General features: G+C 37.2%; 1 protein-coding gene across 5 annotated transcripts in view; it reads right to left on the bottom strand.

Moving 5' to 3' along the window:
- The window catches only part of LOC306657889 (uncharacterized protein), a 100,228-nt gene that overhangs the window by 58,474 nt on the left and 21,119 nt on the right, over positions 1–20,635 (bottom strand). For 3 of the 5 annotated variants that reach the window (XR_013762911.1, XR_013762912.1, XR_013762913.1), the window contains exon 3: positions 8,613–11,098. The exons of 1 other annotated variant lie outside the window; for it this stretch is intronic. Coding sequence is in view for 1 of the 4 variants with exons in the window: in XM_079134353.1 (XP_078990479.1) it covers positions 18,102–18,163 (62 nt within the window). In the remaining 3 variants the exon portion in view is untranslated. Of the gene's footprint in view, positions 1–8,612; positions 11,099–18,101; positions 18,164–20,635 lie in introns of those variants that run through there. One more of the 5 variants, XM_079134353.1, reaches the window with a different exon arrangement.

The raw sequence follows: 20,635 nt of genomic DNA, 5'->3' as shown, positions 1-20,635 counted from the left end.
TCCTTCTCTCCCTTTCTTTCTTCCAGTACTAGGAATTGAACCCAACTGTACTTTATTACTAAGCTACAACCCAAATCCTTTTTTACTTTTTATTTGGAGACAGGGCCTCACTAAGTTGCTCCACCTGATCTTGAATTTGGAATCCTCCTACCTTAGCCTCCCATGGTGCTGGGATTACAGACACGTGCCACTGTGTCTCTAATTCTTTCAAAAATACATTTTTAAATATTTGCTGCCATCAAGATGACACAAGACATTATCATTATCATCATTACTTTTTCTACTTTTTTCACTTATATTTCTAATTTTTTTTAAAATTAGACAATTGTAGATGCACATCCAATTATTAAAAAAGCATATAGAGTGATCTTGTGTAATATAATCCAATTTCCCTCAATGATGACATCTTGCAAAACTGTAGTATAGCTGGGCATGGTAGTGCACTCCTGTAATCCCAGTTGCTCCAAAGCAGGAGGCAGGAGGATTTCAAATTTGAGGCCAGCCTCAGAAACTTACTGAGAACTAAAGCAACTCAGTGAGACCCTGTCCAAATTAAAAATTAAAAAAGGTCTGGGACTATGGCTCAGTGGCAGAGCACTCCTGGGGTGATTTACTAGTACTATAGAGACAAAACAGCAAAAAAAAAAAAAAAATGTAATATAGTATAACAATCAGGACATTCACATGGACAAAACCCCTCCTACCGGTACTTGTACATTCATGTGTGTGTGTGTGCGCGCATGTGTTATTGACATGTAGCAATAGCCCTTTTTAGTATTATAGTCTATTGACTAGTAGGAAATTCCAGAGATGCTGGCACTACCATAGTCGCCATAAGGAAATGGCTGAAAGCACAAGTTAGAAGGAAGGAATATTTCCAACATTATGAAGTAGTCTGAAGCTGTTAGTTCAAACTTGCCTTTGCTTGACCCTTCCAGCACTGGGATTCTCTGAAGGGCCTCTATGTATTGCGCTTAATGAAGTAGAATGAGGGATCTAAGAAATTGGGAAACATAAAAGTTGGCAAACATTCATTGGTAGCCTAAAAAAGGCAGCTGCCACTGAGATGGTTTTGATTGGTGAAGAGCATTTGCTAGTTCAGTGCACTAATAAACATAACTTGGAAATGGAACTGTGGTGATAAAACACACTCAAAGGCATTTTCATGTTTATCACTGGGAACTTCTTGTGTGGCATTCCGTCCCGTTTGAAGGTTCAGTGAGTACTCTTTTCCAAAGTGTGTCCCTGAATGGATCACAGGTCATTTTGCCCACTTGAACTTCATCCTACCTTCGGCTCACAAAGTAGAGTCACTCATGCCATCTCCTGGTCTAGGTGTTTTGATTTCATCCAAAACCCCTCACCCCCTACCCAAACTTCATGGCTCCAAGGATGGGCAATGACTAAGTCAACACATTCCAATCTTCTACATTTAATCATTGGTTCAGAAAACATGCATATCCAAAATTGGTCAAAAGAGATATAATCCTGATTTTTGCCAGAATGGTCTGGACAGAGATACTCTTTCCATTGAACTTGAAGGTATTAATAAGCTTGGAACATTTGAACTCATCAGTGAAAGTGTGCTGTAAACAGAGCCAACATGGAAGGGAAGAGAGCTGATAGTCCTATCTGAGAACCTAGAACCAGCTGTACCTGAAGCCCTGATGTTCTCAGATGCATTAGCCAATCAATTAATCAATTCATTACTTCTGTGGTATGTGTGTAAATAAATTTGAGTTGATATTTTTTGTCACAATATCATGAGAAGCATCAATGGCATATAGCATCTACTAGATTAAACTCAAAGCTATGAATCCTAAAGCAAATTTACTATTTATCATCTCCCCATTCAACAATTCCCTTATTATCTTATCAGCCTGCATTACTGCTTGTAATAATTTGCCTGACCTGCAGTTTTGATGCTTAGTGTAAAATAAGTAACTCAAGTAGAGTAAATGGCAGAGTACATTAGTGCTTCTGACCCTATAATGTTGTCTTTTAAATAGGTTTTTCATGTGTAACACTGCTATTGAAGATTTGTGCTGTGTTTTTAAGATTCGTTGTGACATGGTCCAGACCCTCATTGTTTATTTATACAACCCAGTTAGCCTCCCTCCAAATTCTAATTCAATCTCAGTCAATGTTTTGCAGGATAGGAGCTCTAATGACTGCAAAAGGAATGTTTGCTGATTCAGATGGTGCTATTAAAAGAAAATTGTTCCCAAAGAAATTATTATCTCCTGATTTGGGGAGCACTTAATCACTATAGATTATGAAAAAGGAAATTATAAATATGTCTTGCATTCCTTTATTGGAGGCATTGTTCTATCATAACTGTCAAGTTGAGCAACACCTATTTTTTAGAGTTACTTCTTCTTAAAAATACTTTATTTGTTCTGATTTGTTGTACACAATAAAATGCATTTATACATTTTGATAGGTCATACATAAATGGGGTGTGATCTCTTATTTTTCTGATTATACATATTGTAGGATCACATCGGTCATGTAGTCATATGTGTACATGAGGTAATAATGTCTGTTTCACTCTACTATTCTTCCTACTCCCAGACCCTCTCCCCTCCCTTCATTCCACTCTTCCCACTATAAAGTCACTCCATTCTTCCCTATCCCTATTGTGAATTAATATCTGCATATCAGAGAAAACATTCAGCCTTTGGCTTCTTGTGTTTGGCTTATCTCATTTAGCATGATACTCTCCAACTCCATCCACTCACCAGTAAATGCCACAATTTCATTCCTCTTCAAAGCTGAGCAACACTCCATGGTATGTGTGTGTGTATGTATATATATACCACAGCTTCTAGATCCATTCATCTGTTTAAGGGCATCTAAGTTGGTTCCATATTTCAGCTATGGTGAATTGAGCTTCTATAAACATTACTGCAACTGTATCTCTAGAGTATGTTGATTTTAAGACCCTTGGGCATAAACCAAAGAGTGGGATAACTGGGTCATATGGTGGTTCCATTCCAAATTTTCTGAGGAATCTCCATACTGCTTCCTAGAGCGGTTATACCATTTAGTATTCCCACCAGTAATGTATGAGTTTATATGTTTCCCCACATTCTCACACCATTCACAATCACCTCAAAAATAAAATAAAATGAAATGAAATGAAATAAAATAAAATACTTGGGAATCAACCTAACAAAAGAGGTGAAACACCTGTACAATGAAAACTACAGAACACTAAAAAAAGAAATTGAAGACAACTTTGGAAGATGGAAAGACCTCCCATGCTCCTGGATAGGTAGAATTAATATTGTCAAAATGACCATACTCCAAAAGCATTATACAAATTTAATGCAATTCCTATTAAAATTCCAATGGCATTCTTCATAGAACTAGGAAAAGCAATCATAAAATTCATTTAGAAAAATAAGAGACCCAGAATAGCCAAAGCAATCTTTAGCAAGAAAAGTGAAGCAGGAGGCATCACAATACCAGACCTCAAACTATACTACAGAGCTATAGTAATAAAAACAGCATGGTATTGGCACCAAAATAGACATGTAGACCAATGGTACAGAATAGAAGACACAAAGACAAACCCATATAAATACAGGTATCTCATACTAGACGAATGTGCCAAAAATATTCATTGGAGAAAAGATAGTCTCTTCAACAAATGATGCTGGGAAAAATGAAAAGCCACATGTAACAAAATGAAATTAAACCTTTATCTCTCACCCTGCACAAAACTCAACTCATAGTGAATCAAAGACTTAGGCACTAGAAACAGAGACCCTGCAACTACTAGAATAAAAAGTAGGATCAAATTTTCACCAAGTCAGCCTAGGATCTGACTTCCTTAACAAGACTGCTAAAGTTCAGGAATTTAAGAAGTTAAAACAAGAATCAATAAATGGGTTGGACTCAAACTAAAAAGCTTTTTCTCAGTCAAAGAAACAATCAATAATGAGAAGAGAGAGCCTATAGATAGGGAGAAAATCTTTACCCCATGCACCTCAGATAGAGCATTAATCTCTAGGATATATAAGGAACTCAAAAAACTTAACACCATAAAAACAAATAACCCAATCAATAAATGGACTAAGTAATGGAACAAACACTTCACAGAAGAAGATATACAATCGATCAACAAATATATGAAAAAAGGTTCAACATCTCTAGCAATGAGAGAAATGCAAAACTACTATAAGATTTTATCTCACTCCAATCAGAATGGCAATTATCAAGAATACAAGCAATAATAAATGTTGGCAACATCTATTTTGAAAGGCTTTTTACAGCTTTGATTTAAGCACAAATGGAGAAATAAGAGATTGTGTAATTAGAGTTGCTAACAGAGCTCTGCTTTCCAAATGAAAGGCAGGCATTTACTATTATTATTAATTTTTTATTGTTGGTATTAGGAATTAAAGCCAGGGGTGCTTACCCACCGAACCACATCTCCATCCCCTTTTTGTATCTTATTTAAAGACAGGGTCTCACTGAGTTGTTCAGGGCCTTGCCAAGTTACTGAGGCTGTTTTTGAACTTGGGATCCTCCTGCCTTAGCCTCCTGATCTGCTGATTTTACAGGTGTGTTCCACCATGCCCAGCTACCATTACTTTTTGATTCACAAATGCACTAGCAGTGGTGAGGGGTAATGGTGCAGAGAGTAAAGAGAAAAGAAACAGCAAAACACAGTTAAGAGAACCAACCAACATAATCTCAGGTGATCTGGCAGGAAACTAGTAAAAATTGTGAAAAGAAAACCTGATATCTTCACAGTTTTATTCCCTTGGGGCAGGGAAGGGAGAGGGTGAGACATTTGAATTTGTTTCAACCAAATAAGCACAATCAATCTGCTGATACTATGCAGACTTATATCTTATAAAAGTTGTAGAAATGGCAGATGTTCCTCTATTCTCTCCATCATAGGTGATTTCAATGTACTCAGTGAGTGGGTCCCAAGCTATACTCAGGCTCCCTTATCTGGGATCCCCTAGTCTGATTATTGACTATGAATCTCTATCTCTCGCCTATCCTTAACTACCTGTAACAAGGACTTAGACTCTTTACTCTTGCTGCAAATATCCAATGGGAGGCTAGAAACAGGATTAAAGACTTGGACTCTGCCTCCATTTTGCATGCCTCCTTTGCTCTAAATCACCTTAGATTCCAGAAACAACAGGCCTGATCCATAAGAAAATTTCATGAGTCAAAGCTACTCCCAGCAACTTTCTTAGGCAACAAAGGTCTGTGTGACCAACCCTGAGATAATGATGGACAGACCACACCTGATTAAGATAAACTGTGTTGCCAGCTGTGCCCTTGTTAACTTTTCTATAAATCTCAAAGTCAGTGTTAGCCTTCGATGATGACAGGGCTGAGAATGTGTGCCACCTTGTCTTCCCAATGTAGCTACATGGATTAAAGTTCCTTTCCTTCTTGGACCAGTACATTTTCTGTTTGGTTTTTGGGAAAAGTGGCCAGACCTGCTTTGTCAGATTCCCTGATTCCAGTCAGACCCCTGCCCCAGGTCCCCAATCACCTTCATCTTCCTCTTTCTCTAAAACATTCCTATCCCCAAAATATCTCCCTGCCTCCCATGCTGTGTGTCCATCTTTCTACTCAAATTGTCTGTCTATGCCATTGAAAAAATTTTACCCAAGAGTTGACAGGGTGACATTCTATTGACAGATCCCAGGAAGGGTAGAAAAGGAAGACTCCATCGTATGCCAAACATTAACAATCAAGCTGAATAAAGAGTAAAGAATGTCAAATAAAGAGGCTTATGATTGCCTGGGTATGCTTGCTTATGCCTGTAATCCCAGCATTGTGAACTTAAAGCCAGCCTCAGCAACTTAGTGAGACCATAAGCCACTTAGCAGGACCCTGCTTCTAAACAAAACAAAAAGGGCTGAGGATGTGGCTCAGTGGTTAAGTGCACCTGGGTTCAATCCCTTGTACATAATCATAATAATAATAAGGCTTATGATCAATCATTTAACGAAAAAAACAGGTTGTAGAACTGTGTTTACAGTGGGAGCTCATCTTCCTAAAGATTTTTTTTAATGTTTTAATTTATTTTTGCAATACTAACGATTCAATCTGGTGCCTCACACATGCTGGGCAACTTCTTTGCCACTGAACTATATCCCCAGGTCAAGATTTTTTTAAAAAAATAGAAAAAATAAAAGAAGGAAACAACTCTAGAAATTTGTCGATTTAAGAGTGGTTGTGCTCAGCATGTGGTTAACTTTTGTGAGACTCTGAAGTTAATCCCTAACACCCACGAAGAAATCAAAATTTGAGGCTGGGGGTATTGCTGAATGGTAGAGCATGTGCTTAACATGCAAGCTCCATTTCCATGACCCTCCCCTGCAAAAAGAGTGATTGCTCTGGAGTGTGATATACAGTAGGGGATGGGATGGGATTTATGGGATGATACTTTCTTCATTATATATTTCTATGCTTCAAGTGTATACATTGTTCACACTCAATTTATTATACCTATCTGTATTTATCTTGAGAAAATATAGCTTTGGTCATTCTAGGGAACTGAAAAGTGTGGATGCTTGTATGTATTTTATGTGTTCAGATACACTACTCTGTTTTTGCACTTGTTCATTAAATTGGACATTTGTTTATTTCTTTTGGCAGAAGATGCATTATTGAGGCAAGGAACAAAGACAATGTCTCCTTCTGTTTGAAACCACATGAAGAAATTTTATTTTATTTTATTTTTAGGGGTGAGCAGATAGATGAGTCCAGAGAACGTTTTCCATATAATTACTTCTTTTTAAAAATTTTTTAAAAAAATTTTCTTCCTAGTTATACATGACAGTAGAACATATTTTGACAAGTTATACATGCATGGAGTATGACTTTCCATTCTTGTTGTTGTACATGATGATGGGTTACACTGGTTATATATTCATATGTGAACATAGGAAAGTTATGTCTAATTCATTCTACTGTCTTTCCTATTTGCATCCCCTCTCCCTTCCCTTCAACCCCTTTGTCTCATCCAAAGTACTTCTATTTTTCCCCTCTTATTGGGTTTAGTACCTGCATATCTGATAGAACATTTGGTATTTGGTTTTTGGGAATTGGCTTATTTCACTTAGCATGATAGTCTCCAGTTATATCCATTCACTGGAAAATGTCAAAATTTCATTCTTCTTTATTACTGAGTAATAGTCCATTCTGTATATTTACTACATTTTCTTTATCCATTCATCAGATGTTTAACAATGTCTTAGAAAATGTTCATCTGGCCATATTAACCAGGAAAACACAAAAAAAGAAAATGAGCTCTTAGTTAGTCCATGGTGGTAGGGACTAGATTAGAAACGAAGGGATACAAAGATAAATTAGAAATATTCTGCTGCCTCAGGAAGTTTATAATTATACTTTACTTTTTTTTTTTTTTCTTTTGCAATACTGTAAGGAAACCAAGCCTCATGAATTCAAGCATGCACTCTACCACTGAGCCACATCCCTGGCCCCACACATATCATCCTATCATCACATTTGCTCCTGATAATGACTCTATGAGTATCTTAGTCCATTCCTGATACTATAAAAAATACCACTGACAGGGTAATTTAGAAATTATAGAAATTTTTGAATTACAGTGCTGGAAGCTAAGAAGTCCATGATCATCGTGCCAGTAGATTCAGCATCTGGCAACAGCCTGTCCTATAGATGGAATCTTCACCTAGCACAAAATAGGAGGGACAAATGCTGTGTCCTCACATTGCTGAAGAGAGGGAAGGGCAAAGGGATGAAAGTTTCCTTGCACCTCTTCTGTAAGGCCAGTAATCCCAACTATGAGGGTTATATCCTCATGACTCATAATTAACCCTAAGTGACCAAGCTTTTAATACTATTGGATTGGCAATACATTTCAACACACGAAGTTATTGGGGCCCTATTAACTACTCATGATCCACAAGAGTTGAGGCTGGGATTTTCACCTCCTAACTTCTCTTCCTTCCTACATTTGAATCATCTAAAGAATTGTGACTTTTATCATTGACTGCCCTATAACAATGACGTGGGCTGTTGAATAATATTTTTCTTTACCTCAACTGAAATTTATTTATTTTTTGTTTTGATACCAGGGGTTGAACCCAGGGGCACTTAGCCACTGAGTCACATCCTCAGCCCTTTTTTGTATTTTGTTTAGAGACAGGGTCTCACTGAGTTTCTTATGGCCTTGCTAAGCTGTTGAAGCTGTCTTTGAAATCACAATCCTCCTTCCTCAGCCTCCCAAGCCACTGGGATTACAGGCATGTACCACCATGACTGGCTGAAACTTATTTTTCAAGAAACTTTATGCTACACTATAAACACAAATCAGGATTGTTTTCCATGAATTAAAGATAATCATTAAATAAATAAGCTCAATGAAAACAATAGTTTAACACTTCTGCAAAGGAGGCTCTGTAACTCTGTTATAAAATGGAGAGTATGAGGAGATGTTAAAGCCACACTACCACCTTGCTGAGGCCCCTCTCTGCATAATCAGAAGATCTGAACAAGTATTGGAAGATAACAACCTTGTATGCACTTTAGTGCACACCACAAACGACAGTAACTAAGACTTTGAGCAACAAAGGGAACACAAAGCCAAGTGTAATACCACAGCCAAAGCAGAACAGAAAAACTAATAGTTTGAAAAGCAGTACCTAGGTAATAGAATATACCCACCACATGTTACTACCATGACTCTCAAGGTTATGGGTTTATTTTCTTTCTTTCTCTTTTTTTCTCTTTCTGATAAAACATAATTATTTGGAAACAAACTTCAACTGGACCATAAAACTAAAGGACATTTCTTAAAGACTTAAAAATTGTTGCTCAATTTCCAGGAGGCAGTTCAAAGAGATAGAAAGAACATCAGTTTAGGAGCCAAATAAACTCAGAATCAAATCTGATTAACCAATTCATGACATGAATTCCTCAAGCTCCAGTGTTTTCATCTAAAGTCCTAAAGAGAGGGATGAGTAGATTTCTAGGATATAGTGGTCACAGGTACCTGTTGGGTCCAAGGACAACATTTCCAAAAGGATAAAATAATGACTCTTCTGTAGATATAAAATAAATGCTTGAAAACAGTTTATTTAACTCATTGCTAATAATAGAAGAAGTGAGTTATTATAACTTATTCAAAGGAGAAACCAAACATCAGAGACATGTGAATATGCTGATGTTAATAAACACTAACACATCTTATTACACAGTATAGGAGGGAAATAAGCTGTCCACAGGCAGAATTTCCTTCACATATATAGACAAGAAATATTTGCATTACTATTATTTTTACCATTAATTTCTGAACTGCTCTGGTCAATCCAGAAATCCATAATACAATTTTCAAGGTAGCATTTATCTCATCAGACTTGCAGATACACCAGTCAAAAACAAAAATGGGGACTGGCATTGTAGCTAAGTGATAGAGCACTTGCCTAGCAAATGGGAAGCACTGGGTTTGATTCTCAGCACCACATAAAAATAAATAAATAAAATAATGGTATTATGTTCATTTACAACTAAAAAAAAATTTAAAAACAAACTGAGATGGACACAATTCCTGTAGGATTTATGATTCCGAGAGACTTGGTGTTTCATTGACAAAATATACAATCATCGCTTTTCTCTTTTCCAAAGTTCTAAATTTTGCCTTAAGTTTATATATAGAACTGATCTGCAGATGTTACCACCATTTTCTTTTCCTTTTTTTTTTAATAATGGGGATTGTACCCAGGGGTGCTCAATCACTGATTCACATCCCCAGTCTTTTTTATTTTTCATTTAGAGACAGGGTCTTGCTGAGTTGCTTAGGGCCTCACTAAGTTGCTAAGATTGGCTTTGAACTAGTGATCTTCCTGCCTCAGCCTCCCAAGTCCCTGAGATTATATATGTGTACCACCATGCCCAGCTGTTACCCTGTTTTCAACAACAGGACATTTATAATACAAAGTAGATCAAATAGAAAATAGTTGTTCATGATTAATAATTATCCACATTTAAATATCACCAGTATTCTGTACCTAGTAACAAATGGTGATGATGGAATGGAGGAACTTTCAGGCCACTTTCAATTCTAAAATTATAAAATACTACTGTTCAGCAAATTATAATGATAACTTTTATTTTGTTTATGCATTTATTTATTATTGGTACTGGAGATTGAACCCAGGGGTGCTTAACCACTTACTTATATCCTCAGTCTTTCTCTTTTTACTTTTAGCACTTTATTATTTTAATTTTTAAAGGATACATGAAAATATAAAATTTGTACATTAGATGTTTAAATACATGTATACTTTGTGCAATGATTATATCAGATTAAACATATGTATGTCTTCAAATATCTATCACTTCTTTATGGTGAAAACATTCAAAATTCTTTCTTCTAACTTTTTGAAGTATACAACACATAATTATTATCTATAGTTATCTTATTATACAATATCAAACCAAATTTCTTAGTCATATCTAAAGTCCCAGCACTTTAATATGTAATCGATTGCCTTTTGTACTCCATTGTCTCCAATGAGGCATTAGTAGTTAATCTTCCTGAGACTACTTGACACATGATGAGTTCTTTCTTGCTGCTTTTGAGGTTTTCTCTTTTATCTTGGCTTCCAGTAGCTTGATTATGATGTTTGCAGGTATGGTTGTCTTTGAGTTTATGCTTCATAGATGCAGTTGAGCTTCTTAAACATGTTGATTGAAGTTCGTCAAATACTGGAAATTTTCCATCATTTTTCTCTTTTCCTTACTTTGGTGACACCCACGATACATATTTTGGTACATTTTATGTTGTTCCATACCTCCACAAGGTTCTGTTTCATTTTCTTTATTCAGTTTGTGCTACATCAAATTCCTTGCCCAAAAGACTGCATCAGTGAGAAGAAATAGTTGGTTTTAAAAGCTGGACATGGCCAGAAAGAGGAGCCCCTGCCATGAGGCACATGAGGTCCGATAGACCCTGCCTGCTGAGAGCCACTGTCCTTGGTGAGGTGGAGCCTCTGGTTTTCTTCCCTTAGCAGAATTCAGACAATTCACTTTTCCACTTTAAAATGACCTTCTTCATTTCATAGTTTTCCTTGGGAGAAAAAATATAAATATACATATAATATGTATATTATTCTCCTTGTTTAGCTGTGGACATTTTAGGAAAGAACAATAAGAAATTATAGTCCTGTCACTAGGAGTTAAAATCAATTTAAAACATATTGAATTTCCTTCCAGTATTTTTGCCAAGTGTGTTACTGAGCTATACAGACTACCTCTGACTTATATTGGTTCAATTTGTACTTTTTTAACTTTGAAAAAAAGTTGGTGCAAAATTGATACACGTTCAGTAAAAACCATACTTCCAATTTTGAATTTGGAACTTTTCCTGGACTGGAAACATGCAGTATGGTCCCTCCTTCACAATGCTGGCAGTGACAGTGAGGTACAGCTCCCAGTCAGCCACACGGTGATGAGCGGAAACAACCAACCAGTACGCAGTGTTGTTAAACTGTGATTTTCTCAAGGTTAGGTATATTAAAAGCATTTTTTATTTATAATATTTCCAATTTATGATGGGCTTATTGGAACATAACCCCATCACAAGTCAAGAAACACCAGTATGTATATGTGTTAGATGGCCTGAGCCCTACCCATTCTAGGAATTCTTGCTCTTGGGTATATTATAGGGCTTATAGGAACCCCTATACTGTCTTCCAAAATGAAGAATTTAAACCACTGTTCAAAATATCAGCATCCCCACAGAGATCATGGGGATGGTTGTTGGAGACCAAACTAACTTTGTAGAAAGTTGAAAAAAATGATGAAGATGAAGGGTATGCTTTATACAGGGATAGAAACCTACTTGCTCAGCAGAGTTGTATCTTTTTCATGGGCAATCTTGATCATGTTTTTAGCCTCAGTCCAAAGCAGTTTGTACCCAGTCAGGTAGGTTCAAGAGTTACATATCCTCATCTTTATTGAACCCTCAAACTTCAATCAAACCTCTAAACTTCCAGATGAAATTCAAACAAGAAATAAGGTCCACATGTGGTCTCTCCATTTCACAGTTAGTTGCAAATTAATGTCACTTCAGGAGGGAAGGGAGACAAGGAAATAACCTTAGTTTACAATAGGGGGAAGCTCATGGTGTCCACCACCTAGATGGGCTGTATTAGGCCTTGCCCACCCTGGACGGGTACTGGGTAAGACCTTGTTCCCAGTGGAAAAGAGCATCTGAGGAGACAGGGTTTTATCCTCTCAGCTGATGCACGATGGCTTAAATATGCATCCATCAATGCTTAAAACAAAATTCAAAGCTAAGTAGTCCGGATAGTTTATTACAGGTTGAGCATCCCTGACCCCAAAACCCAAAATGCAAAATACTCTAAAACACAAGACTTTTTGAGCCAACACAATGCCAAAAGAGGAAAATTCTACACAGCGAAACTTTATTTCATTCACAAAATTATTAGTTTTGTGCACAAAATTATTAAAGATATTATATAAAAATTACCTTCAGACTATGTGCATAAGATGCATATGAAATGCATGAATTTGGTGCTTAGATTTGGGTCCCACCCCCAAGATATCTCAATATATATATTCAAATACTCCAAAATTAATTTTAAAAAGTTCTAAGTCTGAAATAGTTTTGGTCCCATGCATTTCGGATAAGGGATACTAAACCTGTAATTATAACTGGATATGATTAAACCTGTTTTGAGCTGCAAGTAGAATTTTAAAGAATTGTAAAGGTGCTGATTAGGCTGTTACTTGAGTTACACATAAGATTTTTTTTTTTTTTCCAGACTCAGACTAGAAACATTTTAGAGCTGGGAGAATCCTGAGATATAAATCCTGAGATAATCCCAGTCTAGGTCCTTTGCACTGAAAGAAATTTCCGGAGATGTTTTTGATGAGCCTAAGTGCCACAGCCAAATCTGGAAGGCCCTTGGTTTCGGTCTAATAGTCTTTCCACCCTAACAAACATATGCTTCTCTCTCTCTCTCTCTCTCTCCCTCTCTCCATCAATTAAGACAAGAAGATGATGTCTAATAGTGGTGTGCCATCTTGATTTCATTTTAATATAGCCTTCATTAAATGTTTATCTTTATCTACCATCATACTTCTTCTAAGAGGAGCACTCTTCAATAAAACTAATATTGCCATAATATTATTGTAAAAAGTGTTGTCTAACACTTTGTTGGAAGCAGTTGAAAAGACAAAGAAATATAAAATCTTAATCTGAAACCAAAACAGTGTGATTCGCTCTGCCTGGGAAATGTCATGAGGGGCAAGAAGAGCAAGCCTGGTGGAGAGGACAGTCTGGATTTCTAGATATTTACCTTCATCTCTATCTCTACTTTCATCATCAGCATGAGCTATTACTGGGTCTCACAAAGAAAGAAAACTTAAACTCTTTATATGTTAAATTTACACTAATAAGAAAAGTACCATCAATTTAATAATGTACCTAAAACTTGTTGAAACATCTTTTACCAATACTTTGATCTCTAGTCTTCACCCCATCACAAACAAGTGACATTTCCCTAAACTATTGCCCAGATAAGACTGGAATTAAGGAATCAAGGACATTTTTATTCACTGAGCATTTGTTGAACATCTACTGACTTGACCCAAGTCCTCTGGTTGGCTCTAGGGGTACAAAGAGAAAGAAGGTAGTTTTCAACAATAAGCACAATAAATAAACATATAAATTTAGATAGTAAGTCCAACTATAAATCATCAGTTATAACATATGTGAAATAAATTCAACTTACTCATTATAAGACAAGCAATATCACTTTGGATTTAAGCTGTCCTAGTAATATTCTTGTCTGAGACATACTCTTAAATAATTGGCAATAAACTATTTTTAGAAGCCCAGGCATATATTATCAAAAAGAAAACAGATAAAGTAATAATAATATCTGAAAAAAAACAGAATTTAAGTTGAGAAAAACAAGCAGAGAAATATTTCACAGATTTAGTTTACTTAATCTAAGACTAAAGAAATAATAACATATACATACACATGTAACAATAAGGCCTAGCAAAAATAGAAAGCAAAAAATAAAATGTGAGAGGAAATTAAGAAAGTTGCAGAGTGGAAGATTTTAGCTTCCTCCTTCAGAAGAGATAAATCAGAAAACCAGTAATAAGGAAGCCTCTGGATTATTCATATAATAAGTAGAGCAAATTCAATTCAATAGATAAATAGAAAATTTGTCTCCAAATGACAAAGACTATAAATTATTTTCAAACACATATAGGACAATTTTATACAAACTGACTATGCATTAGGCAACACAAAAGCTTTCCAATTTCAAAAAGAGCAGAAATGATATAGGCACAACATAACTAAAGGCATTTAGAAAATAAAAACATTCAAACTTGTAAAAATGTCAATTTTATCCAACCTAGATGCCATTCTAATCAATATCCCAATTGGACTTTGATGAAGTAATTTAAGAATTCATCTAAAAGACAATGAGCAATAAAAAAAAAGAAAAAGTCCAGCACAGTGGCGCACACCTGTAATCCCAGCAGCTTGGGAGGCAGAGAACCCTTGGAGGATCCAGGGTTCAAAGCCAGCGTCAGCAAAGCAAGGCACTAAGCAATTCAGTGAGACCCTGTCTTGAAATAAAATACAAAATAGGGCTGGGGATGTGGCTCAGTGGTCAAGGACCTCTGAGTTCAATCCCTGGTACCAAAAAAAAAAAAAAAAGAAAAAGAAAACAGAAGAAGAAGAACCAAGAAAAAATTTGAACAAAAAAATCGGAAGCACAAACAACAACAACAAATCAAAAAAATCAGAAAAACAAACAAAACCAATGAGATAGCATATGACCTACCATATATTAAACATATATCTTTTATGTCTATTATTTTATGCTAATATTAAATATATCATAAATTAATAAAATTATATCTTCATAAGTAATTATTAAATTAATATATTTTATTTGTATTATATTATAAAGTTTGAACAATTTAAATAATGTGGTATTAGTCATGAAAGAAAAACAGAAGAATGAAACAGAATGATGTTTTTGGAAGTGTACATATAAATTTATTATTTAATAAATACAGCCTACAAATCTATAAGGAAAGAATACAACTGACTATAGGTGATGTTGGCTAACCATTTATAAAAAATAAAATTGGGTCTCCAGCTCATATTTACAAAATAAATTTTTAGTGAAAAATTAAAAAGTCATATAGATATGTGATTGGCAAAGGGAAAACATAAATAGGCAGAAAACATTAAAAGGTGCTCAGCCTCACTAGTAACCAAGGAAGTGCAAGTAAAGTATATAAAGAATGTGATACCAATTTTTATTCATTAGATGGTCAAAAGTAAAAAAAATAAAATGAGATAGTGGTGTTGGCATGACTGTACAACAACATTTCAGTAGAGGTAGCTCCAGAGGGGTCAATAGAACACCACACAGAACTTTTGATGCATATTAATAAGCAACGATGGAGGATCCAAGATGGTGGACTAGAGGGTGACTGCATCTCCTGTCGCTCCAGAACTCAGGATTCAAGAAGGAGAGATATTGAGAGACTAGGACCAACATAGAGCCGCGGGGTGAGTCTCTCCCACTGGGTGAAGCTTGGCCTGGCCAGCAGGTCCGGTGGGTGGGCAGCTTCTCGGAGCAGGGCAGGGCAGCGAGAGTCTTCCCCAAGCAGCCCTGTTCTCTCTGGCAGCAGGCGCAATCCACAGCCAGCTTCTAGGAGCAGACCCGCCCAGTGAGAGCTTTTCCGCACAGAGCCAACCCCAAGCCCTGGACCCAGTGGCAGACCCCGGACTGCAGGCGGCTTCTCGGACCAGGGCAGGGTAGCGAGAGACTTCACCAAGCAGCCTGGCTCCCTCTGGCAGGAGGCGCAATCCACAGCCAGTTTCTAGGAGCAGGCCCACCCAGTGAGAGCTTTTCTGCACAGAGCCAACTCCAAGCCCCAGACCCAGCGGTGGGCCCTGGCCCACAGGCGGCTTCTGGGACCAAGACAGGACAGGGAGAGGCTATCCCCTAGCAGCCCGGATCCCTCAGGTGGGGGCAGGTCCTCTCTATTTCCACCTTCTAGGAGCAGGCCCACCCAGTGAGAGGATTTCCACGCAGAACCAGCCCCCAGCCCTGGACCCAGTAGCAGGCTAGGGGCAGCTTTCTTCAGAAGCACTGAGTTATCAAGTTCCTCCAAGACTTCATATATATATATATATATATATATATATATATATATATATATATATATACACACAATGGAATATTACTCAGCCATAAAGAATGATAAAATTATGGCATTTGCAGGCAAATGGATGAAATTGGAGAATATCATGCTAAGTGAGATAAGCCAATCTCAAAAAACCAAAGGAAGAATGATCTCGCTGATAAGCAGATGATGACACATAATGGGGGGTGGGAGGGTTAGTGTTAGGTTTAGGGTTAGGGTTAGGGTTAGGGTTAGGGAGGGGGGCAAGAATGGAAGAAGGAAGGACTGTATAGAGGGAAAAGAAGGGTGGGAGGGGTGGGGGGAAGGGAAAAACTAACAGTATGAATCAAACAACATTACCCTATGTAAATGTATGATTACACAAATGGTATGCCTTTACGCCATGTACAAACAGAGAAACAACATGTATTACATTCGTTTACAATTAAAAAAAATTGACTATATCATCGAAGTAAGTGTGTAATTAAGTAGCTGCATAGGGATAATAACAATAATCCTTTTGTAATTAGAAATTTGGGAGGATATATTTAAAATTTTCAATGATTATAACATAATGACTCAACAACTTAATCATTAAAGTATTTGAATGGGTAATCAGAAATACATGAATAAGGACATTCACTGTAATATCATTCCTATCAGGGAAAATATGTTACAGAATATCCCTATGATGGAATATTTTGCAGCACTTAAAAAAATCAGTGTTTAGAAAATGAATAGCCTTTGAAGAATCTCAATATGATCACAACAGTAATGTGTATGTACACCTTATGTATCATTATTTAAGCACACACCAGGTTTTGTATATGTGAATACATATATACATCTGTATGCAAGCTCATTCCAAGGGCACGAAAACAAAGGTATATGAAACTAATATCCCTGGGACTCTCAAGACCTGAAATTGGAATAATGGAGAGTTTGGTCAAGAAAACTTTTTACTTGATCTATATCCTTTGATTTACTTTTAATAGGGAGAATATTTTCAAACAATAGTCAGTCCTGCATGTACCCATAGGTTTCACATGTTCAGATCAAAAAATGCAGATTGAAAATATTTGAAAACAAAATTGTGTCTGTATTGAACATGGACAGACGTTTGTCATTATTCCCTAAATGATGGAGTGTAAGAACTATTTAATAGTATTTACATTGTATTAGGTATTATAAGCAATCTAGTGATGATTTAATAATGTATATGGGAGGGTGTTCATAGGTGATTTGCAAATACTGCACCATTTCATGTATGAGGCTTGTGCATCTGAGGATTTTGGTATGGAAGAATCTGAGAACAACTATATAGGTACTATCTGAAAACTTAAAACCAATTTAAAAGATTATAAGGTAAAGAAGACATGCAATCAGTAATAATAGTCTTCCAAACTAAACAGACCTGGGACTCCTGAGCAGGGTTGAATTCCCACACACAAAACCAAAGGAACTTTTTTCAACAAATGCCATCCATCAGAATCTACCTACAGGCAGCAAAGGAAAACAGAGCCAAGCCCATTCTAGCCCCAAAGGCTGGCTGAAGATTCAAGAGCTCTGTGGTCATTGTTCAAAGGGAAGCCCACAAGGCCCTGAGGATATTCCTAGTACAAATGACATTACTCCTCAGTCAGAATCATTCTTCAGCACTGGAATGGACAGATGACCAGGGAGGTGGTAATGGAGAGCAGATATCACACACTTTGGAAAGGACAGGTGTTTGATTCCATATGAAAACAGGTCCTCAGATGAGGATGTGCAAAGCCAGACTCTGTCCAGAAGTCATGTGCATGTATTATGGTTAGAAAAGTCCAGGGAATAGCTCTGTTGCCTGGTTCTGGTGACCACCAGCTTAATTTGCCACTTACCTTTGTTGGTCTTGATTCCTTTTTGCTAATTTGAGGTACTAGCATGCATCTCAGAGGATTTTCTGTAATTATCAAACAAAAACTGTTGCCATGAAATTTCTCTTAAATAGAGCAGGGCAGGGGGTGTAGCTCAGTGGTAGTGCTTGCCTAGCTTGCATGAGACCCTGGATTCCACCCTACCCTTCCATCTTTTATTCCCATCATTGCAAACAATAAAATGTGCAAAATAGCTCCATTAAGGCCAATTTTGAATGGCGTTGTAAATAACCATTTGTGAAAGTTTCTGGCACATCTCCATCTGGGGATGCACCCACTAGAACCCCAAAAAGTGTTTTGATACAACTTTGATAGCAATTCATATCTACTCTTCAAATATCAGTACAGATATGCAAACTCTCTGTAAAGAGTCAGTTGGCAAACATTTTAGACTTTGGAGGTCATAAGTTTTCTGTAGCAACTCCTCAACTCTGCCTGCCTTTATAGGACAAAGTCAGTCATAGCCAAACTGTAAATCGATGGGCATGGCCCATTCATCCAATAAAATCTTATTTACAAAATAAAGTAGCAGCCTGCATTTGGCCTGCAGGTTACAGTTTGCCAACCTGTGCTATAGCAAGACAAGTCAGATGTACAGAAAATAATTATTAGAGTTGAGAGAAACTGGATTTTTCTCTCTAGGAAAGTTGTTAATTGCAAAGCTCCTTTACACAGATCAATGCAAGGCCAGTTCCAAGGGGCAAATCCACAGACTAATACACAAGCCCCAGTGCTGTGATATTCTTTCCCCCACAAAAAGGAAGTCTGCAATTATTTAACAGAGCCCACATAAAGCACCTATTGCATTCTCTAAGACTCGCTCTAAGACAGTATATATAGGCTTGATAACTTTTTGTGGAATTGACAGTGCAGGGTTCAAAGTCAATCTCCAACCTTGGTGTTGAACACTAGAATTAAAAACCCTGAAGGTCTCTGCAGATCTTCTGTTCAAATGAGTGTCAGGTACAGGGGCTGCTGGCAGGATTCTGATACAGCCTGTGGCTGCACACTCCTCCAGCAGACAAGGGGAAGCCTGAATTGCACAATGACCAAAGTTCCCTTGAAGATCAGATTCTCGTCACAGGAGCAGATGACAATGAAGGAAATACATGTCCCCCTCAGTTGCATTCTTAACTACAATCTAGTGGGCCAAGGGCTCAGAAAACATGAATGGTTCATCTGCATCTTACATCATCATCACGGGTCATCAGCCCCTCCCTACCCCTGCCTCTCACCTCTACTTCCACTTTAGGCAACTCATAAAAGTTTTTCTGGCTGAACTGAAAGTGAAAGGAAGGATGATAGAAAGACATTGCATAAACTGGGAGGCCACAAAGAAGAGGTTCAACAGAGGAGAGAATCACAAAAGCAAACATTAATAATTCCCATTTGCACACATGAACCCCCAAGACCAGGACCTCCACCCCCAAACCTCACAACTCACTATCATTACAAAAATCACAATTTCCCTATTTCTTAGTCTGAATATCATTCCAGAAATAGTTGAATTTCCAAGAGGCTCCCATCCTAAACAGTGTGGCCTTTGCCTTTGTAGCTCACCCACTAGGTTGGCATCCTGGAAGCCCAGTGTGGGTTCTGCCCCAGTGCTCAAGAGACCAGCTGGTAGATATGAAATGGTCTCAGCTCTCAGGTTAACATTGCCTGTGACCCATGCAGAAATCAAATCAGATGGAAAAGCTACCCATGTTCTCAGAGCTCACAAAGACAATGATGATCACATGGGAGGCTCTCTCAACAGATAATTATGGGAAGCATGTTAGCTACAACAAATATATGGCTGGTGACTAATGCATACAAATCACTTGGTAGATGGAAAGAAGTTTCATGTCAAGGAATTCCAGTTAAACCTGATACAGATTGAATATCACTAACCTGAAAATCTAAAATGCTCCAAAATCTGAAACTTTCTATCAACATGATGCCACAAGTGGAAAATTCTACACCTGACCTGATTTGACATTTCAGTCACAATGCAGGTACACTGAAAATATTATATAAAATTACTTTCAGGCTATGTATATAAGGAATATATGGAACATAAATAAATTTCATGTTCAGACTTGAATACTATCCCCAAGATATCTCATTGTATATATACAAATATTCCAAAATCTGAAACACTTGTGGTCCCAAGCATTTTGGATAAGGGCTATTCAACTTGTAAAGTCATTCAATTAATTGCACTTCTAATTAAGAGGCTCTGTGGCAAACAAACTAGTTTCTTAGTCTAGTTTTGTGATTTGCTACCCACATTCTTGTTCTTCTAACTAGTTCTTAGACTTGATAAGGAAGTAACATGCAACCCTGAGGTACCAGAGGTTATCTGAGACTAGAACGCTAAACTATAGAATCATGAAAATCTGGGTAGGTTGTGCTTCTCAAAGAACTGCTCTTAGAAAACTAATCCTGCTGGTTGATACAAGAAGGGGTGTATCAGTTGTATGATGGAATATATTAAACTTTCTTTGGACACTCAC

Source organism: Sciurus vulgaris (assembly GCF_902686455.1).
Source record: "Sciurus vulgaris genome assembly, chromosome: 3".
Classification (NCBI taxonomy): Eukaryota; Metazoa; Chordata; class Mammalia; order Rodentia; family Sciuridae; genus Sciurus; species Sciurus vulgaris.
This window is presented reverse-complemented; position numbering and strand designations above follow the sequence as displayed.